This window comes from Balaenoptera ricei, chromosome 7 (genome assembly GCF_028023285.1).
Source record: "Balaenoptera ricei isolate mBalRic1 chromosome 7, mBalRic1.hap2, whole genome shotgun sequence".
Classification (NCBI taxonomy): Eukaryota; Metazoa; Chordata; class Mammalia; order Artiodactyla; family Balaenopteridae; genus Balaenoptera; species Balaenoptera ricei.
In genome coordinates this window covers 77,250,739-77,272,609 of record NC_082645.1, presented here as the reverse complement: position 1 = coordinate 77,272,609, position 21,871 = coordinate 77,250,739, and the positions used below count along the sequence as shown (strand labels likewise).

Sequence of the window (21,871 nt, the reverse complement as noted above, 5' to 3'; positions counted from 1 at the left end):
AACGAAGACCCAACACAGCCAAATATAAATAAATAAATAAATAAATAAATAAATAATCTAAAAAAAAAAAAAAAAAAAAAAGAGTGTATGTCACAGTTGACCCTTGAACAGCATAAGTTTGGACTGTTTATGCAGGATTATGCTAATGCAGGACATTCCCAAAGGTAGCTATTACCCTCTTTTCGAAGATTAGGTTCCCAGGGAAGCAGACTCTGAGATATCCATAAGTTGGGACAAATACTTGTGGGAGGGAAGAGAAGAAAAGGGGTGGGGGGCGGTTAGAGAGGAAAAGGAGGCGAGGGAAAGAAACATGATTGGGCAGAAGTAGAAGTTGGGCTAAATTGCAATCTCAACAAAGTCTTCAGCTAACTCTACAGAGAGCTCTGAAGCTGGCATAGCTCTTCAGGGTTTTCCCAAATTGGGGTGAGGGCCTTTATACCCAGCCCAACAGTTAGAGATATAAACTCAGGCCAGGCAGCCCTCTTCAGCTGAGGCACTTCCTAAGAAGACCATTCCTGAAGGGGGATCTTGATGGCACATTCCATGAGTTCTGCTTGGTTTTGAATATTATATAAATGTTATCACATAGTATATACTTTTTGGGTGTTGCTTCTTTCATTCAACATTATATATGTGAGATTAATACATGTTGTTTCATTCCATTTCTTTGTACCATAAAATATTTACTCATTCTACTGTAGTTGAGCATTTGCTGAGTTTTCAGGTCTTGGCTATTATGAATACTGTTGATATGGATATTCTTGCACACGTCTTTTGATGTATATTTGCATGCATTTCTGTTGGGTATATACCTAGAAAAGGGTCATAGAATAAGTATACATTTAGCTTTATTAAATATTGCCAAATATTTTCTAAAGTAGTCATACAAATTATACTCCCACCAATGAGTATATGTAAGAGATTTAGTTGTTCCAAATTCTCACTAATACTTAACACTGATTATTAAGTTTTAGTTATTCTGGTGCGTGTAGTGGCTCTATGGTGTTGTAATGCATTTTCCTGATGATTAGTTATGTTTACAATTTTTCATATGCTTATTGGCCATTTAAATACTCTCTTTTGTAAAGGGTCTTGTGGCCATTTTTTAAATTGGGTTTTCTGTCTTTTTCTTGCTGATTTATAGGAGTCCTTTATATCCTTGGGATACAGGTCCTTTGCTTGATATATATTACAAATATCTCTCCCACTCTGTGGCTCATGTTTTCATTCTTTTATGCACAGAAGGAAAACAACTCTAGTAAAGTTGACTAAGATGTCAACAGTAGTCTTGTCTGGACGTTGTTTTTTCCTTCTTTTTACTTTTTCATATTTTCTAGTTCTTTAAGAAGCATGTAATGAGGAGATAATTTAAAACACAGTAAAAGGAATGAGTTGTCTAAGAAAAATGGCATATTTAAAACATGATGATGTAGCTTAAAGGCGACCCACTGGAAATGGTTAGCAAAGACAAGAACTTTGCTACAATTTTCCTTCACTGTTACCTATGTGCCTGCGCAAATCTGCTAGAGACACCTGGTGGACGGTGTTGAGAAGTTTACAGCAAATGTTCGAATATGCTGAAATGTGCTTAGAATGTTATAGCATAAAAGGCCAGCTTACTTACCAGGTGAGAAATGTACGTAAAACACACTTTGGTTTTCTTATCACCTCAGTTTCCAAATAACTGGAAAGACCCTTCAACTCCCAGATGGGGGTAGACCTAGTTCACCAGCGGGCTGGGTTTGACCTTGACCAGCAAACATGACAAAAATTCAGAGAGAACAAAAGACAGTGAGGTTAGGAGTAGAAATGGGACCAATTCAGGGCTGGCTACATGGTTGGTAGCACCTGGGCAAGATGAAAATATGGAACCCCCTGTACAGAAAACAGGAGAAAGGCTTCCATTAAAGATACTAAAATAAAAAGATGTTCCTTCCTTCCACCATCTCTCTCTCTCTCGACCTGTTGTGATATTGTTTATTTGCTATTTAATGTCATTCTGGGTAAAGAAACTTTTTTAATTTAAATTATTACTGTGAATTTTACCATTCATGTTTATATTGCACAATGCCAGGTTTCAGTGTAAGTATAAGAGTATTTAACTCATATGTGGAATCACCAAATTACACAATTCATTTTTTATAGCTCATTCACAGATACATATCTTATTCTTACCAGAAGAGTGGAAAGAGTGCACAAAGGTAACTCAACTGGGTTTTTTTTTTAACATCTTTATTGGAGTATAATTGCTTTACAGTGTTCGCCATGGTTTACAACTTTTGCCATGGTTCTCTGCTAAACATTCTCTCCTTCAGTTCTAAGGAAAATGTATGTGGAATGCTTTTTGCCCCTACAATTCTAGATACATAAATGAAATATTAAAATAACTGTTTATGAAGTAGTCAAACAGGATTTTAAGTGTAGGATTTCTTACGGGTTAGTCACAGGTGTTTTTTTTAACACCTTTATTGGAGTATAATTGCTTTACAAGATCGTGTTAGTTTCTGCTGTATAACAAAGTGAATCAGCTATACATATACATACATCCCCATATCTCCTCCCTCTTGCATCTCCCTCCCACCCTCCCTATCCCACCCCTCTAGGTGGTCACAAAGCACCGAGCTGACCTCCCTGTGCTATGCGGCTGCTTCCCACTAGCTAGCTATTTTACATTTGGTAGTGTATGTATGTCCATGCCACTCTCTCACTTCGTCCCAGCTTATCCTTCCCCCTCCCCGTGTCCTCAAGTCCATTCTCTACGTCTGCGTCTTTATTCCTATCCTGCTCCTACGTTCATCAGAACAATTTTTTTTCTTAAGATTCCATATATAAGTGTTAGCATACGGTATTTCTAACACTTATATTTCACTTCTCGACATGCACACATCCTGCCAATCCTCTCTACCTTCAGCTTTCTGGCAAGGAAGGACAGGAAGAGAAGGAACTATGGGTGGCCCTATCTTTCCCTTTCTTTCCATGCCATCCTTTTCAGCCTATGCGATTTGCTGTAATTATACAGGAAAAAAACCAAACAAACACAAATAAGAAAGGGTATGATAGATTTCATTGGACCTTTATGTTTCTTAGAATGCCATTGTCATCTTTTGGCATTCCAAGCAAATCCTGGTTCTTGGGGGCTGTCATCCCCCTCCCAATTAGTCATAACTGTAATACACTTACCTTGTGCTTGCTTTAAGTCTCACTGAACCCCCATACATCATGAGTCCATAGGAATTCTGTGCTCACCGGGCACTGTGAACACTATGTGAATGGAACGGCGCTGCAGGGAAAGAGGGTGAGTACATGTTGTACATCGCACCTCTGTTCACACGTGTGCTTCACTGTCCTTTCAACTTAACTTACAAGTTCAAAGATAAAATTTTTGAGAATTTCAAGATGGCAATAGCAGAACCAAGCATGGTGCCCTTCTGAGTGAGAAGCCTTCCGCACCTGCAGAAGTCACAAGCTCATGAAGCCAGCCTAAGAATGGTTCTTTTCTCTTTCTCTTTTTCATAGGTAAAGAGAGAAAGCTCTTAATCCTATATGATCATGGCTCCTTCAGGATCAGGAGCATTGAAAATACAGCTTAGAAAAGAAAAATCATATTTAGAATTGCAGGCATTTTGTACAGAGTCAGAATTTTGGCTACACTGATCATCAAATAGAAATTATAAGCATATAAACATTTTAAGAAAGATGTCAATGCTAAAAACAGCTATTTCCCCTGGTCGAGTTTCAAAGATCTTTTTGTGTACATACCAGGCTTTAATTGAGTCCCCTGCCATGGAGGGGACATTCACAGTTCTTTAGGCTTGCTTTATGAACGTGTGTTACAACCTAAGTACCAAGCCAGGTACAATTAGAGTGTTAACTATGGATGTGAAAGGTTATAACTTACTGTTTCTACTCTGTCTTTGCATTTAGCACTTACAGAAAAAATAAAAATAAAAACAAAAACAAAACTGGGGGACAAGAAGGAAACTGTTGGAAAATTTTGTTTGCTTTTTCCCCCTTTTGGGAAAACAGCAGATGTGTGCAAATGTGTGGAGTGGGCAGGGCTGTTTTTGTGCGGTAGCTGTGTTTAAGGCTGGTGACAGTTAACATGCTCTGGGCTGTGGATGCAGGACGAGGGGTTACGAGCAGCTGCTGTGTACTGGGCTGAGCAGACTCTTTCAGTGGATGGCTAAGCAATGTATTGAAAGTTGAAAGCAGAGACTTGACAAAGCTTGTCTGCATGCTGAACACTCAACAGAGGCAGAAGGTGTGGTCTGATAAGAGGGGGCAGTAGGCTTCTAGGCAAAGTGCCAGGATCAAGAATCCCAGAGATTTCTCACAGGTCTTGAGATAAGAATAACTGTGTTTATGTTTGTCTCATATTTTCATCCGTGCTTTTACTGGCAGGAAGTTCCCTTTCTTTATCATCTTGATGAATGCATGTATTTATGGCACCTTTCATTCTTTGGGGGATGATGTGGATAAGTACATCATAAGTAGATAAGTGAGTGTAGCTAAGGGTTAGAAAAATCTGGCTATAAATGTCATGAGACCTTAGTAAATAGAACGAGAGATGTGTGATCAGAGGTCAGATGAAGGCAAAAGCCTGGACAGCTCATTTGGACTGGGCGATAGAGATTGCTAGATAACCTCTAATACCTGTTTCCCATCTTCCAGGGTGATAAAATGCCTGTTCTTCAGCTGCGTACATGGTTGCCCAAAATGGAGACTATATGTGTAGTCATGTGACTAGGTTCTGGTCAGTGATGTGAAAAATCACCTATCCTTCCCTTCTTCTTTGTCTTCTCTATCTTGCTGCCTAAAATGCAGATCCTGTTGTCTTAGACCTGAGAAGAAGGGCCATGGTCTGGGGCTGGGGGAGCAGCGAGATGGAGGGAGTGTGACTCCTTGAGGACTTCGGGGTCGAGCCTCCTTTCAGCTCTGGACTTTTTAGCTTTTCGAGCCTCCTTTCAGCTTTTATCTTATTTAAGCCATTGTTATTTTGGCATTTTGCCATTCACGGTTAAACCTAATGCTACTGATACAAAGTATTACTACAAAGTTATTCTGGCTGCGCTTCTTCCAGACAGGTCTATCTTATGGACTTTACACACAGGTGCAAAGTTCTGTTTTTTCATACTCCCATTATTATAACATAGCAGAAAGCCCTTTATAGAATACTTATCCCTTGGTATGTCAAAATCTCATGCAGGGAGCCTATAACTAGTGGGTCAGAAGCCAGGGTAAAAGACTGGCAACATACAAAGGGCATTAAAAGACAACTATCGTTAGGACCCTACTCACCATGCGTGCCAATCCTTAGGAACAGTTGGATTGAGATTAAGGTGGCGGTAAGTGGAAGCACGTGGCTGGCGTACAGAGTATCAGGTAAAAGGAATCTGTAGAAAATGTTCTAAAAAGCAGATCTTGAAAAATTATTTTATTAATTAATTTAGACTTTTTAAATGCAAGCAAAACATCTAGTCAGGAGGAAAAGACAGTGTTATGCCATGGCAGCTGGGAATACACAAATTTTGCTCATTAAATAAATTAATGCAAGTAAGTGTCTAACACAGTGCTTGGAGTACCGTGCTCAGTATATGTTAGCTGTTACATGATATTATGTTATTATATTACAGTAAAAGAATTAAGCCTATTAACAAATTGTCTGAATGACTGACTGAATAAAGTGAAGTCTCTCTTTTAACTTATTTTGTCATGGTTTTGTTCCCTGATAATGTTTAGGTTGATTACGTTATACATGAAAAATAAAAGTATTAGTAGCTATGATTCATTGAGCATCTACTATGTAAGGGATGTTTTACACACACTATTTCACTTCCTTCTTACAGTAGTCCTGACAGATAACATAAATCATTTACCAGATGAAGAAACTGGGATTCAAAGAGGTTACATGGCTTAGTACCTAACTTAAGATCACATTGTAGGTGGCATTAAACCCAGGTGTGTTAATCCAAAACCCATGCTCTTTCCCTAATACCAATTCTTACTCTTTCCTTGGTAGTAAGGTATGTGTCAAGTTTCATTTGTGGTTCACTTTGGACTATTGAAACAAAATGGTGGATCAGAATTTTTCCATAGTCATGTTATTTTTAACAGATTTTAAATCAGTGACGATACAGTACCATATGATTGCATGAGAGAAGGAATAAATCAGCAGTTATAACATGGGAAATATGAGAAAGAAAACAAAATGTAAGTTAGTAACGTAGATAGGACCTAGAAACTCAATTCTGACACTGTCTACCTGAGTTAGTGGCTCAGTCCCACAAGACTGCTGCCCCACTGCAGATGCCAGTCACACGTCAGGTTGTCACCAGTGCTCTGACCAGTCGACTATAAATCAGAGGTTCCCACAAGCCCCTTTTCAGGTTTGATTAATTTGCTAGAGTGGCTCACAGAACTCAGGGAAGCTCATAGTTTACCAGTTTATTAAAGGATATGATAAAGGATACAAGAGAACAGCCAGATGAAGAGATACATAGGGCAAGGTCTGGGAGGGTACTGAGCTCAGGAGCTCTGTCCCCGTGGAGTTGTGGTGCATCACCCTCCTAGTAGGTGGATGTGTTCACCCACCTGGAAGCTCTCCAAACCTCACACTATTGGGATTTTATGGAGGCTTCCTCACGTAGGCATGATCAATTATTAACTGCATTTCCAGTCCCTCTAGCCTCTCTAGAAAAGTTGGGGGCAGGGAGGTGGGGGAATCAGGACTGAAAATTCCAAGCTCCTGATTACGGCTTGGTCTTTCTGGTGACGTCCGCACCCAGGAGCCATCCAGGAGGCTACCTATTGGAACAAAATATGCTCCTAGTGCTCTTATCGCTTAGGAGATTACAAGGGTTTTAGGAGCTCTGCGCCAGACCCATATATATATATATATATATTTTTTTTTTTTTTTTTCTATTATCTCACATAGGCTGTGCAAGGACTTTGGCTTTTACCCTGAGAGAGTTGAAAAACCACTGGAGGAGGTTCCTTTAAAAACTAAAAATAGAACTACCGTATGACCCAGCAATCCCACTACTGGTCATATACCCTGAGAAAACCATAACTCAAAAAGAGACATGTACCACGATGTTCACTGCAACGCTATTTACAATAGCCAGGACATAGAAGCAACCTAAGTGTCCATCGACAGATGAATTGGTAAAGAAGATGTGGCACATATATACAATGGAATATTACTCAGCCATAAAAAGAAACGAAATTGAGTTATTTGTAGTGAGGTGGATGGACCTAGAGACTGTCATACAGAGTGAAGTAAGTCAGAAAGAGAAAAACAAATACTGTATGCTAACACATATATATGGAATCTAAAAAAGAAAGAAAATGGTTCTGAAGAACCTAGGGGCAGGACAGGAATAAAGACGCAGATGTAGATAATGGACTTGAGGACATGGAGAGGGGGAAGGGTAAGCTGGGATGAAGTGAGAGAGTGACATGGACATATATACACTACCAAATGTAAAATAGATAGCTAGTGGGAAGCAGCCACAAAGCAAAGGGAGATCAGCTCGGTGCTTTGTGTCCACCTAGAGGGGTGGGATAGGGAGGGTGGGAGGGAGATGCAAGAGGGAGGAGATATGGGGATATATGTTTATGTATAGCTGATTCACTTTGTTATACAGCAGAAACTAACACACCATTGTAAAGCAGTTTTACTCCAATAAAGATGTTAAAAAAAAAAGAAAAACTATTGGAGGGTTTTGAACAGAGACATGATCTGATAGATGTTGGAAAAGGATCACTCTGGCTTCCTGAGTGATTGGATGTGGATTGCCCGAGCAAGAGAGGAACCAACGTTGACTTGGCTTCCCAGAGACTGCTCTTATTGATGTGCAGGGGGAGCTCTCTTTTTATCACCTTCCATCTAAGCGACCTGGCAGATTCACCTCTCTGCCAGTCTCCTGCAAAACACACTGGCTGATGCACAAGACACTTGATCTTCATGACCAACAGGCTACTCTCTGGAACACCCCTCCATCACAATCCCCAACTCCCATTCCCATCAACTGAGGTGTATGTTTACTTGGAGTGGTTGGCTTCTTTCCAAAACTGTATATTCCGATTTTACTTTTAATAATAGATTAAATACAATGTAAAATGTGTTAAAACAGAGAATTGAAGACTTCAGAAAATAATGACGAGTCTTAAAAATTTACTGAGTATGAGACAATTGTAAAAATGGAGAGAAAAAATTTAAATCCAGAATGATTATGTTCTCAGATTACATGGCAAATATTTAATAATTCTCCCTCTAAAGGAATCAGAAACAGAGATCATACTCCCATGGGTGTGGTTTATGCAAGAAAAACAATGCAGACCAATCAGCACACACATGCTTAAGGAAGGGCCTTAGCTTTCCGGCAAAGATTGACAATGGATGTGTATAATAGATGTTCACAGAATATATTGGATTCTCTGTTCTATCCAATCTTCCCCGCAATAAATTGACAAACTTCTTGTTCAGATCACATTGAAGATGACTTCTCACTGCATGTTACTGATCAGTTACATTCTAAAAATGTTTATGTGGACAACAAATGCTTTTTCTTGAACCATATTCTATTTCTCCATTCTGATGACTATCAGGCAGCAGGACTAGTTTCTGGGTTTTGGTTTTTAATGTGTTTTGTGAAGAATGAACTCACTTTGACTTAAAAGTCAACCTTTAAAATTAGACTGTTAGTGGTAAGAATAAACTGCTTGAGGACCCACAATCACAAAGCACGTGCAGACTTTAAAAACTATAACCCTGTCACTAAATAAGTCATTGAATCTGCTGTGTGCAATGAAATACTATTAAAAAGAGTTTGATTTACTTTCATTTGTTTGTAATTGTAGAAAAACAGAATGCTCCAGAACATATCCTTTGGCCCCCAGAGGGCGCAAGGCTGAAAGAAGTCAGAGGTGAGAGTTTAATCCCTCCAGATGGTGGCGCTACCTCCTCACCAGGGCTGCTAAACAGGATGGGAAAAGTGGTCCCACCCACCTCAGAGGACCTTCAAACATGGGATTCTAGTAGTCCAAGGACTCTACCTCTGGTTTTTGAAGTGCAGTAAATATGCAAAAATTACACAAACCTCTTTACCCTATCCCCTTCTGTCTTACCAACAGAAATAGAGTGTGTATGTGAGAGTATTAGAGAGAATTAGAGACAGAATTAGAGAGAATGAGAGGGCACATGAGATTATGAATTTGAGAGAGAATATTAGAATGTGTGAGTATGAGAGGGTATGTGAATAGGAAGGAGCCCACAGTGCTCCAGGCTTTAATTCTTGTAAGAAACATAATACTGTTGAAAGTACATGAACATGGCTAAATTCACAGTTCTAAATGTTTTGCCAAAGGCTAAAGCTGCAGATTTTTCCTCCAGAAGGGAAACAAAACTAAGCTCAACCCCCTCTTTGCTCTCCCTAATACTTCAGTGACATTAACTTATCCCTTAGATGTTTAGAAGAGGTTTACTAATTGAGCAGGAATTTTTCCTGTCTTCAATATTTTATTGAAGTGTTTCAAGCAACATAAACAGTACAAAATCCACTATTAAGAATCTCGCACATTTAACTGCGGCACGAATATCAGTCATTTATTGACATTAACGTTATGAACACATAATGGAAAAATGCTCCTCAGAAGAGGAAGGTGGGTTTCGAGTCCCTGAGGATGGAGCTCGTCTATGTATGTGCATCCACAGGGGCCAGGTGTCGGAGGAGGCGGCTCAGGAATGCCTCCAGCTGCTTCTTTGATCTGTAAGCGATCAGTCCTCCCTTGTTGGCCCACTGGTCCACTCCAGCAGCGCCTCTGTTTCCCACGTGGTACACCAACTGTGGCAAGTCAAGTCCCGAGTTGGGGTTTCTTTCCAAGCACTCTTTTAAGTCCACCATTCCCCCACCCATGGCCCTGAGGATGGCGTGAGCAGCACAAGAGTCCCACTTGAAAGTGGTGTCTTCTGAGAAGATGTAAATGTCAACAAGGCCGAGGACAACACAGAGGCTCTTGTAACCAGCCCCAGCTGCCCGGAATATGCGCTCTCCACACACACGTGACAGTGCGGCCTTGACGGTCTCCTTTTCACTTGTACTAATGACAGCTGAGAACGGGTGGGAGCATTCCGCCTCAGAGCTGGGGTTTGGGGTCACTTGGCTCTGCGTTTCACTGCTGTTTCTTGTAGAGACGGGAGGCAGAAATGAATGGATATTGGTCCCCATGTAAGAAAGGCCCCAGTAGCAATGTCCTTTCCACCTGTGGAAGAGAACATTCAGTTTGTGGCCGTAGGTTATCCCATTCGTTTTTCATTGCTCATATGGCTTCCCAACTTGATGATATGAAAAATATATAACATAATGGGTCTCAAGGTCCTTAAGCCTAGAAATGGATACCAAGTAGCTAATTTATTTCTAAAAGTTACTCCCTGTGCGTTTTGCTGCCTGTGCTGTTGCAGGTTAGGAATGCTTTCAGTTTTTCTGTATTATCACACCCATCTAGGACAATGCTAAAATATTTGTGGGATTTCTGGCCTCCAGGAACAGAGCAAAGTTTCACTGCCACTTTTGGCATTTAAAGTTTAATGGGGGGAAAGATGAACAGATAAATAATCTTTTCAATCTGCAAATCTTTCACAATCCTTAAGCTTTTCTTCAGTTGGGAACGCCTTTTCATTCTCTAATTCACTAGCTCCACTTTGGTTTTAACACCAAGAAAGATGGACTCATTATTTTTGGCAACAACAAAAATAGCACCTATCATTTCTCAATGTTTAACTTACTATATATGCTGGATAGTTTATTTACAGAGATGGAAACTGAGGCTTAGAGAATGTAAGTGTAAGAATGTAAATCAGCGGTAGAATCTGCATTCAAACCCAGGAAGTCTCAATCTAGGATCTGTGCTACTAACTACTTTGTCAATCATTTCTAGGTCATGATTATGCCAGCATCCAGTCCCACTTATTTTTAACTTCTTAACGACCCTTTAAAGACAACAAACACTTTCAGTTTGGAAGAAGGCAGGGTTAGAAGAAAACTATCAAAATTCCATAGGCGTAGTTTATGACTATTAAAGAACAAACAATTCTCAGTTGCTTGAAGCAAGTCAAAGTTTAATATAAATATGTAGTTCTAGGACTTCCCTGGTGGCGCAGTGGTTAAGAATCCACCTGTCAATGCAGAGGACACGGGTTCAAGCCCTGGTCCGGGAAGATCCCACATGCCGCGGAGCAACTAAGCCTGTGCGCCACAACTACTGAGCCTGCGCTCTAGAGCCTGCAAGCCACAACTACTGAGCCCATGTGCCACAACTACTGAGCCTGCGTGCTGCAACTACTGAAGCCTGCGTGCCTAGAGCCCGCGCGCCTAGAGCCCATGCTCCGCAACAAGAGACGCCACCGTGATGCGAAGCCCACTCACTGCAACCAGAGAAAGCCCGCGCGCAGCAACGAAGACCCAATGCAGCCAAAAAACAATAATAATAAAAAACAAATAAATTTATAAATAAAAATATGCAGTTCTATACAAGTGGAAAAAAATATTATCTATTTCAATAAAAAACTGAAATCACAGGAGAAAACCTGCTTCTTCTTGGCCTCTGCCATGCCCTGGAGCCCCACAAGCATGGGCCATGGATCGGAGCATCTGTGCCCTGCACAGGAGTCCAGGGGAGCCTGAGGAGGGAGGAGGCATTAAAGGAAGTGATGCTGGCAGTTCTACCGGAAGAGCACCCCAGAGCTAGGTCCTAACCCTGGCCGTACCTACTCAACTTTTCATTAGATCGTTGTCACATTTTGCTGCAAGACCCAGGGCTGAGAATAAAAAGAACCTTAATTCAAACATGCAGATTTTTAGTAGGAATACCAAATCTACCGAGTCATGGGAATGTCACGCGGAGAGATCATCTTGACAATAAGCAAAGCTGAGGTTGTAAATTCTAAAAACCATAATATACCAAAAATTTTCATCTTTTACCTGAGGGTGTTTAGGTCTTGTGATACAAAAGGTTGGTTGATGACTCCCATCAGGGGCACCCCTGTCTGTATGTCATAGACACCAATTAAAATAGTGACACACTGAAGTCCACTGGGGAAGATTCCTTGGTTGGATTTAATGTCAGCAGAACCTTTTATATACTGATAAGTTGAATCTGAAAAATGAAGCAAATTTGTTAGGATTATTTGAAATGATTACTTAGAAGACGATGATGAATACATCTACAAACCCTATACTATATCGTTTCTCTCTTCTAATTTGGTAACTGCTATGGTCTGAATGTTTATGTCCCCCCAAAATTCTTACCCCCAAAAGTTGATGGTATTAGTAAGTGGGGCCTTTGGGAGGTACTTAAGTCCTCAGTGTGGAACCCTCATGAATGGAATTAGTGTTTTACAAAAGAGGCTCCAGAGAGATCTTTAGTCTCTTTCAGAATGTGAGGACACAGTGAAAAGGTACCAATTATGAATCAGGAAGAAGGACCTCACCTAATCATGCTGGCACCTTGATATCGGACTTCCTAGCCTCTGGAACTGTGAGAAATAAATTTCTGTTGTTTAAAGGTTACCTAGTCCATGGTATCTTGTTATAGCAGCCCAAACTGACTAAGATAGTAACCAATCAGTTTTTACCTTTGGGTGACACTTATATTGAATTATTTTTTTGACCTCTTGTATTTCACTTTTAAGCTGCTTGTGTTTCATTTTCCCAACTATATAGAAACTCTTGGAGAGAAAGGACATGTCTATAGTTCCTATGGCAGCTAGCATAGCACCTTGCAAATAACAAGCACTCAAATATCCATCACATGTCAAAATCATTTAAAAGCTAATAGCTCAGGATAACCAAGGGGATTCCTTAGAGCTCTTACTAATCAGAGGACAAGTCCAAGGTGGATGGGAAAGCCTCCTTCCAGGAATCTGTCAGGGGTGGAATTACCTTTTTGTTTGTTTGTTTTTGCCCCTCAAATTAGAAGGAAGGAGACAATGATGGTAGTACAAGAGGAAGAAATTGATGGTACTCATGAGAAAAAGAAGCCAAGTAGCTAGGTTTCTTCTTAAAAGACTGTACATGCCAGCAGCTGACTGCCCACATCTAATGAGTTAATGCCCAGTTAAGGATGTGCCAGGCACAAGATCCGGAGAGCTAGCTAACAGAATCAATTCAGGATAGAATAAGAAAACAAGGTTTCTGTCCCTCAAAAACCTTAACTGAGGCTGATTTACCTTCAAGCAATAAAAGATTCTGGAAAACATTCTTAGTTTGCATATACAATCCATAGGCTGAATATTCTCTAATTCTCTGATAACTAAAGGCATTTCTATCATTATTAATGTGCTTGTAGGATGGGGAGGGTGGGGGGAGTTTGCCTGTTCAGCGTGATTGGTTGCAGTTGTACTGGGTAGAATATGCCAGGAAGGTTGGGGGAAAAAGGGGGACTTCCGAAGATTAATACCTAGGGCATTATATTAATAGCATCATTGAGAGAGGCCTACACTTTTTAAACAATGAGCTATAGATTATGGTTCTACCATAATCATGACCACAAAATTAATGGTGAGGTTTACACAGGACTCACAAACTGACTGCTAAGAGTCACATTCAGCTGTGTTTTGCTTGGCCTGTATAGTGGTTTTGATTGTTTGCTTGTTTAACTGAATTAGTAGCCAGTGGTTAAACTGTGAGATCTCACATAAAAACCTGGATTTTGATTTTTTTTTAAAAATCTGATGAGCTGGACAGTATTCCCAGATGGCAATAATCTGCTGGTGCTGAATGTTCTTAAAATGGCATGTGTGCTCAATTAGTTATAGCTGCTATCACTTCATTCTTCTCTCATATTTAGCAGTCTGGCCCCTGAGGTCTTTCAAAAATGAGTTAATTCAGCTTTGTATATGTGCCTGTGTGTGTGTGTGTGTATAAGTGTGTACACACACACACATGTTATAGATATATGTGATAGATATATGTATAAAACACACACCTCAGCTCTTCGTTTATCTTTTTTTTTGGCTGCACCGCACGGCTTGTGGGATCTCAGTTCCCTGACCAGGGATTGATCCCGGGCCACGGCAGTGAAAGTCATTTATCATTTTAAAAATTCAAAAATTTTAAAACTCCTAGGAGAGTTAAACCATACCCTCAATTTTTATTTTTCTAACCCCCCGCCAAAAAAAAAAAAAAGGATTACTAATGAAAGCAAATAAACAGAAGCAAACACTCTCTCTACTTACCTATAGGATCCACCCAAACTCCCAAAGTGTCCTGTGGAATGTTGATCTCTATTGCATCCAGAGCTGGGTCACTAAAGACAACGTCCTGATGTACAACCTTGGCTAATGCTTCAGATGCCAACTTGTTACCATTAAGGACTTTGTTGAGAAGATCTACTGTTTCTTCCTCTGTTGGACACAGTCTGATGATAACCTTTTCCCCTTGAGTAAAGACAAACTAAAGACCATTACATCTCAAGTTTCAGGGGAGAAAGAACAACAGAGGGGTGGGAAGAAACAAAAGCTGTGAGGGCACCTCAGACTAGGTGAGGGCAATATATCCATACCAGTGTTTCCTAACCTGGCTGATTGCCAGAATCACCCAGTGGCCTTCATAAAGTCATAGCTGCTCAGTGGTCAGTCATGCACCTAACAGCGAGGAATGAATTCCAGGTGTCAAAGGACCTACTACTCTCCAGAAAAATGTCCACATGGGCACATGCACACAGTTTTTTGTATCTAGTTTAAGGGAGCTCATGGACCAGTTAAGAACCCTGAGTCCTTGATAATCAATCTTTATATTTTTTGCCTTTTGACTTTTCGTATACTGTGGGTCACCCTATTCACATTTGAATATGTTATTGAAAAGAATGGAGTTCTTATCAGTACAAAGAAGGGCTTCTACCTCCCTAAATTGTTTATGCTCAGTAAAGTAACATAAGATGAAGTACATTAATCTTTAAATGTGGTAAAGCGGTAGGACTCTAAATGACATACATAGAATAGCTCTCTGTGAAACCACTGGAAATCAGGATGTAAGCAAAGCTGCTTCTGCGATTGAAATCCCAAGTTACCGAATCCAGGTGCTTTACCATCACTTTAAAGACGCTTCTTAGACTCTTGCTTAATCTGGTTTCCGGCCCCCGCAAAAGTAAGAAAAGAGGCTGGCAAAAACAGGCAAGTTAATAGCAACAGAAAGTCACAGCAATGCAGAATATAACTTTTTTAAAAATTAAGAAAACATAGCACTTTGGAGATTTTGTGGTATATAGACAAATACTCCTAACTAACCTAGCCATTCCAAGAACAGCAGCATTTGCATCACCTGAGAACTTGTTAGAAATTCAGAACTGCAGTCCCCATCCCAGACCTACTGAGTTCTAACAAGGTCCCCAGGTGATTCATGTGATCCTTAGAGTTTGGGAAGCACAGTGAGTCTATTACAATGATGATTCTGAAACAGCAAGAAACAATTACATGTAGTTCAATTCAATTAAATGAGATTGTAAAAGTTGGGGAATAATAATGCTAATCACTGCCACTTGCTGAGCACCTACACTAGACTCAGTAAAAGTCATGGGATCATTCAAGGGAGCAAATCATATCACACTACTCCTTTGCTTAAAATTTGCCACTGAATTCCGATCATGCTTAAAGGAAAATCCAAACTCCTTCCTTTGAACTTCCACTGTCTCACCTCACCTCAACCACCAGTCCCTCCCCTTCGCCATGGTTCTCTGCTAAACCCATTCTCTCCTTCAGTTCTAAGGAAAATGTACGTGGAATGCCTTTTTGCCCCTATAATTCTAGATACGTAAATGAAATATTAAAATAACTGTTTATGAAGTAGTCAAACAGGATTTTAAGTGTAGGATTTCTTACGGGTTAGTCACAGGTGTTCTTTTTTAACACCTTTATTGGAGTATAATTGCTTTACAAGATCGTGTTAGTTTCTGCTGTATAACAAAGTGAATCAGCTATATGTATACATATATCCCCAAATCCCCTCCCTCTTGCGTCTTCTTCCCACTCTCCCTATCCCATCCCTCTAGGTGGTCACAAAGCACCGAGCTGATCTCCCTGTGCTATGCAGCTGCTTCCCACTAGCTATCTATTTTACATTTGGTAGTGTATATATGTCCATGCTACTCTCTCACTTCATCCCAGCTTACCCTTCCCCCTCTCCATGTCCTCAAGTCCATTCTCTACAACTGTGTCTTTATTCCTGTACAGGTGTTTTTTTAATCTTAAGTTTAAATGAGATTTTTCTTTCTTCCTACTGAGTGTCATAGAATTAAGTGCATTTTAATACACTGCCCATGAAGGAGACAAATTTTTCTCCAGAGTTAATCCAGAAATTAGTTTTCTTTGTAAACATGCCTCTAGATGTTTAACTATTTGTCACATGATCAGTGTTTAAAGTTCACTACTTTAATCTTCTACCATTAAACAAACAAAAACCCAGACAAACTAACAACAATTTGTTTCTCTAAAAAGGATCAGCGATTTTGATATTTTCCTCTCTATCACAAGGGACCTGGTGGTCCATCAAAGGAGAATTTGGTCCACAGGAAACTAATTAAATAAGAGTTAAAACTTGGTAGTAAAAGGAACCTTTTTGGTTGTCCAACTCCCTTTACAGAGGTTCTGAGACCAGAGGAGCCATGAGGTGATTTCAGGGACAGGGCCTCCTCTACATTCTCAGCCAAGGTCTATGGACTCCCTAGGAGGTCTCCACAAATGGGTTTACTTGGACCTGAAATTGCCTGCAAAACTGTGTAGATGTGCGTCTTTCTGGGGGTATCTATAACTTCCATCAGATTCCCAAAGGGCCATGCAACTTTCCCAAAGGTTAAATCATACATTATTCAAATGCTACAGATTTATATCTAGAATAATACATGTGGACTTGCTAAATAATCCTAAAATGCCACATCTCCCTATCTTAAATGGCATGATATTCTGAAGTACTGAATGAAGCTTAACATTCAAATGTTATTTACATGAAAGGCCTCCAAACATCCATTTACTTCATGATGTAAGTTGAAAATAAAAATACCATATGATAATTAAGTTATAAAAATACGTTAAGATTTTTATACTTACCCAAATCATTTGTAAACTCATTGGATTCTTCTCCAAAAATTTTTTTTCCCAAGCCTGGAAACTGAATGATTCAGAGTATGACAAAAATACAACAATAAAGAAAAAAAGAAAATCCCACATTTATGTTCAATTCTGAACAGATTTTCATTTTATACTTCAAATTAAATAGCACAATTAGATCTGAAATTTACAATTCCAGAGATCAATCCAAGTATAAAAAGTGAAGTCAGTTTGGTTCAGTACTTAGTTTTCTAATATTTTCCTGCTCCTTTGCCCCTTTAGAAAGTCCAAATCATGGTAGAAGTCTGGTTTCCTTATGTATTGTTGAGTCTGCAGAAGTACTTCTGGAAACTTCATCCTTCTAGTTAAGGGCCATAGAGCTAGAATGTTTACAAAGGAGATGTTTTAACTGTTGCTCCTAAACAGTACCTAAGTAGCTTATACAAGTTAATGTTATTGACCAAGTACCTGAGATGATTACTTGAGATTGGGTAGAAGGTATCAGAGGATAACATTTGATTTTGTTTTCATTGTCAGGTGTGTTTTCTGTACCTGTTGGAGGTATCATTAGCCACCAGGCTAGGAAGGTGATATAGCAAAAAAGGGGAAATATTTTATTTGCCAACAATTTATGTGCCAATATAGAATTTTTTAAAAAAAGAAAAAAAAGCTAAATAGGAATTTTCTCTCATCTCTGTATGACCAGGAAGCTTTCAGACACATTTTGCTTCTGATTTTCTCTGCAGTAAAGATAATTTCTCTCAAAATATGTGCTGAATTATGATATGAGTACAGTTCTCAGGCAATAAAAGCAAGGAAATGCTTCAAATATTTGAGCTCAGTTATTCACAGATGGCCAGTAGCTTTAATAGTGCCCACAGCTACTTGTTATTTTTAACTCTTTTAAAGAACAATGCAAGTCGGGACTTCCCGGGTGGTGCAGTGGTTAAGAATCTGCCTGCCAGTGCAGGGGACATGGGTTCGAGCCCTGGTCTGGGAAGATCCCACATGCCTCAGAGCAATAAAGCCCGTGCACCACAACTACTGAGCCTGCGCTCTAGAGCCCATGTGCCACAACTACTGAAGCCCGCGAGCCTAGAGCCCGTGCTCCACAACAAGAGAAGCCACTGCAATGAGAAGCCCACGCACCGCAATGAAGAGTAGCCCCCGATCACCGCAACTAGAGGAAGCCCGTGCACAGCAACGAAGACCCAATGCAGCCAAAAATAAATAAATAAAATAATTAAAAAACAAAAAAAAGAACAATGCAAATCAACACGGGCTGGCACTGAGCCGATTCATCAATTCATCCAGGGCCGAAGCTCCAGTCTCCCAGCCTGCCTAGAAACCCTTTCTGAGGCTACAGTATTGGAGAGTCATGAAACTATTTTATACAAGCCAAAAGTGAATATCATTTATGTGTTCATAAGTCCTAGCATATACTTCATGAATGAACAACTGCCTGAACTTGTTATAATGCTCTGGGGCAAATATTAGCCCACAGAACTTAACGTTGATACATTTCTAATCCAGTTGTTCAACCATCCCTTCCACCCAGCTCTTGATCAGTAACAAAAATAAATTTGCTTCCTTTTTAGTTTATTGGAGCCAGATATTATAGGACATGAAAAAGTACAGTTTGTAGAAATTTCAAGGGGTCATTTATTCTCTCTTCCTGCCTGTGGTCAAGAATTCACTTAAATGATTCTAAATGATTCCTAATATTTTGAGAATTTCATAGAAACGATTCTAATATTTTGTAGGGCTTTCCGACATAAAATTCTATCCTCCCAAACCTAAAAGAAAAGAAATTATTAGATTACCATATAAAAGGCAATATAGTATTACAAAGAGCACAGACTCGGTCAGCCTGTGTTCAAAAACCAGCCGTGCCATTCACTTGCTGTGTAACCTTAGGAAAGTTATTTAACCTCTCTGTGTCTCCCTTTTCTCATCCATTACAATGAAATAATTGTTCTTGCCTTATAAAATTGTTATGATTAAATTAATATATTTAAAGCCCTTAGAACAGTACCTGGCTCACAGTAAGCATTTATAAGTGTCTGCTAATGTTATTATTTGTTATTACTACTTATGAATATAATTTCTTTTCCCCAGTCAGCTTAAAAGACCTAGAATTACAATCATTGTTAGTTATAAACAATGTTTTCCTTCTCAAATAAAGGGAGACTTTAAGTCTCCAGGACTCTATGAGCCCATAACTGAGGCAACCATTAGATAAATGATTATGTCAAAAGGTGGGACTTAATATATCAAGTTAAAAAAAAAGTTATAAAACAGTATGTTCTCATTTCTTTTGAAATAAGTTGTATGTGCCATGTACACACACAGAAGGAAAATATTCTAACAATATTTAGCAAAACAGCTGTGGTTTTCTCTAGTGGTAGGATTAAGAGGATTCTTATTTTTCCATATTTAAAATTTTTTTCTGCAGCACACATTTTAGTCTATTGTAGTCAAAACAAGGGGAAAAACCCAAGTTGTTTATTAGAATCCAAGGTGTTAGTAATGGGGGTAGGGGGGACGAGGAGGGGCAGGGGTGGCGAGGAGAAGGGATGTTATTCTATAGAGGGAAAAAACCACAGGGGCAAATATTCTGCAATTACATTGGCTGGGAGCTTTCTTACCTTGTTCTCCATATTCTGTTTTATAACTTCCTGTACCAGTACATCAGCCAGGGTCTTGAAATCAACTGCAAACTTCTTGTTCTTTTCTCCCTCTTTCTTTTCTTCTATCAGCAGCTGGAAGAGGGCTTCCTGCTGCCTGCACGCCCGGGCAATGTTGGCAGCTTTCTCAGAGACACAGAGCAGCTCCCGGAGGATACCTGACATTTCTGAACCTGGCTTTTCAGTTGCAGCGTCTGGTGGAATCGGCACCCACCCTCCGGGCCGTCAGCTGGAAAAGTACAAGAATGTGAAAGAGAAAGCAGTTCAGAGAGTGATGTCAGGATGCCTCGGCACTGCTAACAACCAATCTGGCAGTCAACCGGTCAGCATGGCTGAACAGCTACTATAGATCACAGTCGCATCCTCCGGGTGGAAGACTAGATATCATCTAACATTTGAAACTTATTTTTAAAGATCAAAAGATTTATAGTCTCAAATGCATTATGCAAAGAACTGAATTCTCAGTGAAAGAAAGAATTTGAATGAGAATCTACATTATATTTACAAAACCCTAGACCAATAGGCAGGTGGATACACGAGCACAATGTTAAATGAAAGGAAAAGCCAAGTTCACGTAATGACCCTCGAATGAGCTCACAAGCTTAGCAACAACATTATTAAAGTAGTGCTCTTTCTTTCACCCTTTGGGGGGAGAAGGAAGAAGTGAAAGCCCGTTTATCCCATCAGTTTGGGGGCAACTTTCTAAGGTACCAAGCACCACACCAGCAAGCATCTTTGTGTCCTGCAGGACTCTGAGGTCACACTTGGGCTAGCAATCCAGTTGATCTCCCAACCCCAATCACCTTTTTTTTCTATTAAAAAAGTCCCACCAGCTGTGCTGCTCTTCTAGCAAGTTTAAATAATAAAGTGAATTCAAACATGCAACTTGTTGGGACTTGAAAAGTTCTGGCTTCTAAGAGGCATGCTACCACACCTTGACATACCTATCAGGTAATTAGGAGAGAAACATTTCTCAGTTTCAGTAGTAGCTGCATTTTATTGAATGCTTTAATAATTCCTATCTCAGTATTGTGAGAATTACTGTGAGGATTATCAGCCCTGCTTTACAGTCAAGGAAACTGAAGCTTAGAGAAGTTAAGCAACTTGTTTAGGGTTACACAAGACTAACCGGCAGGGCTCACACAGAAGCTCATGTTCTTTATTATCATAACAAATACTCTACTGCTTAAAAAAAAAAAAAAGAAGTTCCTTTAATGGACTCTAGGAGGCTGAGAATTAGTACAACAATAAAGATGTCAATGCAATGGAGTTAATTGTGAATTGTCATAGCCGTTTTGTCTTAATCAGATCTGCTTTAAATAATATATGCTGTTTTCTTAAGATTATGGGTCAACCACCCTAAGAAAATATGTCCAACCTCAACAGTAATAAAAGGAAAGTGAATAAAAACAATGAGACATCCTACTTCACTATTAGATGGGCAAAACTGTTTTTAAAGTTAATTTTCATTCTTGCAGGTGTGGTGAAACAGGTGCTGATACTCTGTTAATGGGCGTGCAAACAAGTGGGTTTCCACAGAGCAATTTGAGAAAAATGTATCAAGATCCCTAGAAATGTTATTACCTTTAGCCAGTAACTCCAGTCTGGCCCTTTTTTGTGTTAAGTCACAGTTGTGTTAAAATATTTCCACAGAAGAAGGATTAGTATTATTGACAGTAGCAAAAAGTTAAAAATAATCTTAAACATTGGTGCAATGTAAGATAGACTACAATGTCGTTCTTAAAATAATATTTTTGAAGAATATTTAATAGGGATATATGTTAATGTTATAATATTAAGTGTATATATAGTATCATAGTATGTTCCTAATTTGTGTTTATACACATATGCACTCTATACATATAGAGAGAGTCTGAAAGGCTAGTAGGTGATGTTTTAATGATAAACAGACGTTTAATGGTAATTATCACTGGGTACTAGAATTGTGGAGGATTTTTTTCATTATGCTTTTCTATAATTTTCAAATATTCTACAATAAATATATACTGCTTTTCTAATAAGAAATGATATTTTAAAATATCTTGGAACAATTAAGCACAAAGGACAAGAATTCCTCAATTCC

The 21,871-nt window shown here is 39.4% G+C and overlaps 1 protein-coding gene across 4 annotated transcripts in view; it reads right to left on the bottom strand.

Moving 5' to 3' along the window:
- Positions 1-9,586: 9,586 nt before the first annotated feature.
- Positions 9,587-21,871, bottom strand: part of INPP1 (inositol polyphosphate-1-phosphatase) — a 33,763-nt gene continuing 21,478 nt past the window's right edge. For all 4 annotated transcript variants that reach the window (XM_059928370.1, XM_059928368.1, XM_059928369.1 and 1 more), the window contains exons 2-6: positions 19,750-20,017; positions 17,102-17,162; positions 14,237-14,437; positions 11,982-12,156; positions 9,587-10,263 (exon numbers count right to left, since the gene is read on the bottom strand). In XM_059928370.1, the coding sequence (XP_059784353.1) occupies positions 9,696-10,263; positions 11,982-12,156; positions 14,237-14,437; positions 17,102-17,162; positions 19,750-19,953 (1,209 nt within the window). In that variant the 5' untranslated portion in view covers positions 19,954-20,017 and the 3' untranslated portion in view covers positions 9,587-9,695. The remainder of the gene's footprint in view (positions 10,264-11,981; positions 12,157-14,236; positions 14,438-17,101; positions 17,163-19,749; positions 20,018-21,871) is intronic.